The following is a 7,500-nucleotide window of genomic DNA, read 5'->3' as shown; positions in this document are numbered from 1 at the left end:
AGTAGTAAGGGAAATGACACTCAAATCTGCAAGGATTAACTTACCACTTTGTTGTCACACAGAGAAGAAATATGTAATTTTGTACATCATTTACGAGTCACTTGTAGAAGGACAAAATTGGGCTTAATGAGATACATCATCGATCTTCGCAGCACTAAGACAGCAGCAAACCCTATTTTTAAAAAATGAAGGTTTCAGTTTCTTTGTTCTGCAACGATGAGATGAGTGAGGGTGTGTGTGTATGCATTTTTGTGTGGAGTGACAGCTAGCATGAAATGAGATGAAGGAGAGTGACTCACACAGAGAATGAATCACAACACACTATTAACATTCACTATAGAAACTGAGTAATGCAATCCTACTATATGAAATGAGTTCACTGCCACACTGATTCAACTTAATGATAGCGACAGAATGTACCATGAATGAATGGTGAAATGAAATCTGTTCGCAGCTATTTAACAGCATTCTTCTCGGTCAGCAATCTGACTGCTGAGTCACACGTCTATCTATGCATGTTAGGACTTCATCGCTGGGGATCCTATACCCACAGTGCCGTACTTGACTGACACGCTTCGAGCAGGAAATCTATAAATGAACCTGCCTATTTTCTGTGTTATCGTGATAGGCGCTTGCGACATTCCTTACGGATATTGTGAATCACATGATTCGCTTGGACTTACCCAAAACATGCTAGCCACTTCAAGAGGATGAGAGGGTAGATTAATGCTATATTATTCTAGCGTAACCCTATTCTACATTGATTAAACGGATTTTTGACTGCTGTCACAGCGACTCAAGTTGCCAATCGAATGATAACTTTGTTTTTACCTGTACCTACTGTTGTCGTAGCGAGATCTTTAGGCTTTTCTGCAACCTTGGGTAATATCAACAGTCCTGTGCACAATGATATGGGGTGAGATCCTAACGCTATATTCATATAATAAATTTTAATAAATTGCATTACACGCTCCGTTCTCAAGCGCCATGAACGTGTCACCAAAGAAATGTACAATGCTATACGGTTTAATCCCCAAGGCATCAACAAAACACAATCCAAATTAACAGGGAACCAATCGTCATGTCTTGACCTTCCCTCGTTTTCCCCTGACCACAAGCGAAAGAGAAAGTGGGGTCAGGTCAGGACGAGGGGAGGAACGCTTTAAATTCGTTGCAGATGAAACAACATAAATCTCTTAAAATGAGAGAAATTACTTAATTATTTTCACTAACGAACGATATTCATGTTTATTGACCACATAACTTGATCACAGGCCCGGAAATGCGATCTACGTCAAATAATATGTTAGAACATGCCCTTTGCTGTCATTTAGCAATTTTACCCAACAAAAAACAATGGCTTAACACATATATAGGCAAAGAAGGAAGGGAAAGAAATAATAGAAAGGGGGGCCCAAACATGTACTTACTTGTTTTATTTCTTTGACATGTCTTGTAGCGGTCGAGTGGATTTTTTTTCTTTGGAGGTGGTGTTCGTGCTGCGTGCCGGAAAGACGTAGTGCCCCCCCTGGCCACAGTTTTGTAAAAGCTATAAGAGTACTCCTATATAGTGGCTGACAGGGACTCATAACACACGTAAAGGGTGAACACACCTACACTATGTCTGAGAGGGTAAGGCTCTGTGTCAGGTCACTCTCGCCCAAGGGGAGGCTGGGGCTGACCTTACCACAAAAACTGAAGGTCAAGCCGAGATCAATAACATTGTCCATCTACGCCCTCAAACCGCTGATGAATGGTTTCTATTGAACTTGGATCCACGGTAAACAGCCATGTGGTCCATGGTAACAGAGATAACTTATTATAGCTATATATATATATGTATATATATATATTATATATATATATATATATATATTATATTATATATATATATATATCTTATTATAATTACAGATTGTTCTTATCAGTGTCATAAAAGGTTGGTGGTGTTTTCAGATGGCTGATGATATTGATGATCTTCTTGATGAAGTTGAGAAGGCTTTAGCAAAACCAAAGGAAACACCCAAAGCATATAAGTAAAAAAAAATTCAGTTTGGTCATTATGTATATTAAATTTGTTATCAATAGATATTTGAGATTGATATATATTTATTTTCAGTTTCACTGATAATGATGTGTATATGATTAATATTGACATACTTTTTGGATGCCTAATGATATACAACATATATATATATATCTACATGTAATACTAACTAGTCATACATACAGACAAACAGAATAATCACTATATATTATAATCCATAAACTAAACATCTCATATGATTTGTTTTTCACGACTTTGAGACAGGCACCAAAAGCGATGATCTTACGGACCTCTTGGATGACTTTGAACCTCCTCTAGAACCAGTGGTAGCTGAGAAAATTGGGGCCCCAGACACAAACACCCAATCATCGAGTGGTAATAAAAAATGTTATCCACTTTACCTTGGGGGAACCTCTCTACCAGTTGGCATGTCAACAGGAGTTACTGTGAGGTAGGTAGTGTTTATTTGATTTTCTGATTTTTTAAAAATATCATTTAGTGTTTGGGTTTATTTGTATATAAAGGGGGAGATAGATATATAGTGGATAGATGGGTTTAGATATATATAGATAGATATTAGTGTCCCCTCTCTCTCTCTATCTCCCTCTCTCTCTCTCTTTCTAACTAACTAACTAACTAACTATCTATTATATCTATTATTCTATATTTATATTGTGTGTATTCATATATATACTATAGATAGATATATATATATATGTATTTCTTATTTTTAATTATTATATATATTATTATCTATCTGAATATCTATAATACATAGATATTATCTTTAGTAGAATATATAATATTATATTATATATCTGATATATAATATATAGTATATAATATGTATATAATATATATTATAATGTTTTTATATATCAATGTATATTGTATCATCTCTGATAATATCTTCTCCTCTATATTATATTATCTAGCTAGGGATATAATAGATATACACATGTATTTATATATATATCCCATATCTTATTATCTCCCTATCTATATATATATTAGGACAATATATTATCTTTGCTCTATATCTATCTATATATATTTATATCTTATAATGAGTATTATTCTATTATATAAATATCATTATATATATGATAATCATATATATATAATAATAACGAAATATCTATTAATCATATATGTATATTAATCTCGATCATATATATATATATATATATCTATCTCTATCTATCTAGTATTATATATCTATAATATTCTATATATATTATATATCGTTATATTCTATCATATTATATACTCTCTTCTTATCTTGGTATATTCTATATCTACTCTCTATCTATACATATTCTATATAGATATTGTCTTTATATATGATATTCTATATCATATATAGTCTTACTTCTATCGGTATTATATATATATATATAATACTATATTCTCATATAATCTATTAATCGTGATCTATTATAATATGTGTTATATATCATCTATATCTATATTTTATAGATATTTCTATATATATAGATCATCTATATTCTATGATCTCTTTCTATATATATATTTGAGATATATCTATATATATCACTATATATATATCTACTATATATATATCTATATATATCTTATATATAATGTATATAAATATATATATGATATACACACTATATATTATATCGTATATATATATATATATATACTATATATAGATCTATATGATATTTATATATATATATATATCATTATTAATATATAAATATTATATAATATCAATATTAATTATATATATATAGCTATAATATTATATATCTTATATAATATACATATATATTATAGTTATATATATTGATATATCTTCCTCTACTATATCTCATATTTCTATAGCTCTAATATATTACTAATCTATATTATTATATATATATTATAGTCTAGTAATATATCTATATGTATGTAGTTTCTATATATTTCCTATCTATCTATCCTACATATTACTCTCTTATATCATCTCTGTTCTTATATATATTTATATATATATTATCTCTCTTTCTGTATCTGTCATATATCTTCTATTATCCATTCTCTATATATTATATCACCTTATAATATAATATTTCTATGCAATATTCTATTCTCTTCTCTATATATGCTATCTATTCTCTTATATATTCTTCTATCTATTAAATATATATATATATTTATAATATCTACTCGATATATATCTATATATATATCATATACTATATATATATATGTATACCTATATCTCTATATTATAGTATATTATCTACACATATATATATCTTTATAGAGATATATATCTATAATATATATATATATCTATATATATATATATATATATATATCTATAGTTAGTTAGTTAGTTAGTTTAGAAGAGAGAGAGAAGGGAGAATAAGAGGAGAGGGGACACTACTATCTTCTATAAGATATCTAAACCATCTATCCACTATATTCTATCTCCCACCTTTATTACAAAAATTTTAAAAAAAACCCCAAAACACGACATGATTTTTAAAATCAGAAAATCAAATAAACCACTACCTACCTCACAGTAACTCCTGTTGACATGCCAACTGGTAGAGAGGTTCCCCCAAGGTAAAGTGGATAACATTTTTTATTACCACTCGATGCTTGGGTGTTTGTGTCTGGGGCCCCAATTTTCTCAGCTACCACTGGTTCTAGAGGAGGTTCAAAGTCATCCAAGAGGTCCGTAAGATCATCTATTTTGGTGCTCGTTCTACAAAGTCGTGAAAACAAATCATATGAGATGTTTAGTTTATGGATTATAATATATAGTGATTATTCTGTTTGTCTGTATGTATGACTAGTTAGTATTACATGAAAATAAATATATATCAATCTCAAATATCTATTGATAACAAATTTAATATACATAATGACCAAACTGAATTTTTTTTTACTTATATGCTTTGGGTGTTTCCTTTGGTTTTGCTAAAGCCTTCTCAACTTCATCAAGAAGATCATCAATATCATCAGCCATCTGAAAACACCACCAACCTTTTATGACACTGATAAGAACAATCTGTATATTATATATATATATATATATATATATATATATAATTATTAATTATATATTATCTATATATATATATATATATATATATATAGTATATATAGCATATACATACGTCTATCTCCTGTTATCCAGTGGCCACATGCTGTTTACCACTTGGATCCAAGTCCCAATAGGAACCCTTCACTCAGCGGGCGTAGAATAATTGTTTCGATCTCGCTTGATCCTTCAGTTTGTGGTAAGGTCAGCCCCTAGCCCTCCCCCTCTGGGCAGGTTGACCTGACACAGGAGCCTTACCCCCCAGACATAGTCGTAGCGTGTGTTCACCCCTTTACGTGTGTTTTGAGTCCCTGTCAATCCACTGTACTAAAGTAATCATATAGACTTTTACAAAACTGGTGCAGGGGGGCACTACGTCTTCCTGGCACGCAGCACGACCCACCTCCAAAGAAAAAAATCCCTCGACCGCTACACGAAATGTCCAAGAAAAAACAATAAGTCATGTTTGGGCCCCCCTTTCTATTTTTCTTCCCTTCCTTCTTTGTATATATGTGTTAGAGCATTGTTTTTTGTTGGTCAAAGTTCTAATGACGCAAATGGCAAATGTTCTCAACTATCTTTTTGACTTGCAATCGCATTTCCGTGTGATCAATTATGGTCGATAACGTGAATTCGTTCGTTTAGTGTAAATATTAATTATTTCTCTCATTTGAAGATATTTATGTGTTTCATCTGCAACGAATTTAAAGCGTTCCCTCCCCCGTCCTGAACTGACCCACTTTCTCTTCGCTTGTGTCAGGGTAAAACGATGAAGGGTCCAGACATGACCGCTTGGTTCCTGTAATTTGATTGTTGTTTTGTTGATTGCCTTGGGGATTACCGTAGCATTGTTACATTGCTTTTTGGTGACACGTTCTATCGGCGCTAGAACGGAGCGTGTAATGCAATTTTATTAAAATTTATTATATTGAATATAGCGTAGGATCTCCCCCATATCATTGTGCACAGGACTGTTGATATTACCCAAGGTTGCATAAAAGCCTAATAGATCTCCGCTCCGACAACAGTAGGTACAGGTAAAACCAAAGTTATTCATTTGATTGGCAACTTTGAGTCGCTGTGACCCGCAGTTACATCCGTTAATCAATGTAGGACTAGGGTTTACGCTAGAATATTATTCGCTTATTAATCATACCCTTCTCATCCTCTTGAAGTGGCTAGCATGTTTTGGGTAATTCCCAAGCGATCATGTGATTCACAAATATCCGTAAGGAATGTCGCAAGCGCCTATCACGATACGCAGAAAATAGCAGGTTATTTATAGATTTTCCTGGCTCGAGTCGTTTCAGTCAATGTACGGCACTTTGGGTATAGGATCCCCCCGTCGATGAAGTCTAACATGCATAGCTAGACGTGTACCTCAGCAGTTCAGATTGCTGACCCCGAGAAGATATGCTTGTTAAATAGCTTGCGAATAGATTTTCATGTCACCATTCATTCATGCGTACATTCTGTCGCATATCATTAAATGTTGAATTCAGTGTGGCAGTTGAAATAATTTTATATAGCTAGGATTGCTAATTTACCTCAGTTTTCTAATAGTGAATGTTAATATTTGTGTTTGTGATTCATTCTCTGTGTGAGGGCACTCTCGCTTTCACTCTCATTCATGCTAGCTGTCACTCACACACGCATACACACACACCCTCACCTCACTCATTCGTGCAGAACAAAAGAAACTGAAACCTTTTCATTAATAGGGTTTGCTGCTGTCTTAGTGCTGGCGTAAAGATCTATGATGTATCTCTTAAGCCCGCAATTTTGTCAGTCATACCAAGTGACTCGTAAATGATGTACAAATTACATTTATTTCTTCTCTGTGTGACAACAGTGGTTCAAGTAAATCCTTGCAGATTGCCGTTGTCATTTCCCTTATCTACTCTCATATCTATCAGAGATAGTTGGTAGTTCAAGCCAGGTGTATGTGGATCGCTACTGATGTCTCCCTCTTCTATTTTCTTCTTTATCTTTGTGAAAATAAAACACAAAACGAAAAAAAAGACGAAAATAAATTAAAAACAAAAATTAAAAACTGCAAATTTTTACAAATAACTGGCTAGTGGTACTTAACACCCCCTCTTCTCTGTTGCCTTTATTTTTTTCTTACTTCTGGCCCATACCTGTATGATCTGGTTCCCCGACTAAATATTGCAGTCGGGCCGACGAGAGCCAACACGGCACCGAAGGAGGACCCTGCTGCAGAACCAGTCAACTTAGGATGCTGTGGGAAGAATGTCATTGGAAGATCGCCATAGGGCCGCATACCAGGATGTTCGTCAGAGCAGGTTTTCTGCCGTCCAGATGAGGTACGGGCTGCTGCGGACACCATAGATCCAGGAAGAAGGACTGCCAGGCAGTACCAGTCGCC

The 7,500-nt window shown here is 33.3% G+C and overlaps 1 protein-coding gene across 1 annotated transcript in view; it reads left to right on the top strand.

Annotated features, from left to right (window-relative positions):
* The first annotated feature begins 1,790 nt into the window (after nt 1-1,790).
* The window catches only part of LOC119596770 (protein C8orf37-like), a 10,993-nt gene continuing 5,283 nt past the window's right edge, over nt 1,791-7,500 (top strand). The window contains exons 1-3 of the mRNA XM_037946096.1: nt 1,791-1,802; nt 1,957-2,036; nt 2,322-2,498. Of these exons, the coding sequence (XP_037802024.1) occupies nt 1,791-1,802; nt 1,957-2,036; nt 2,322-2,498 (269 nt within the window). The remainder of the gene's footprint in view (nt 1,803-1,956; nt 2,037-2,321; nt 2,499-7,500) is intronic.

Source organism: Penaeus monodon, chromosome 38 (genome assembly GCF_015228065.2).
Source record: "Penaeus monodon isolate SGIC_2016 chromosome 38, NSTDA_Pmon_1, whole genome shotgun sequence".
NCBI classification, from domain to species: Eukaryota; Metazoa; Arthropoda; class Malacostraca; order Decapoda; family Penaeidae; genus Penaeus; species Penaeus monodon.
This window is presented reverse-complemented; position numbering and strand designations above follow the sequence as displayed.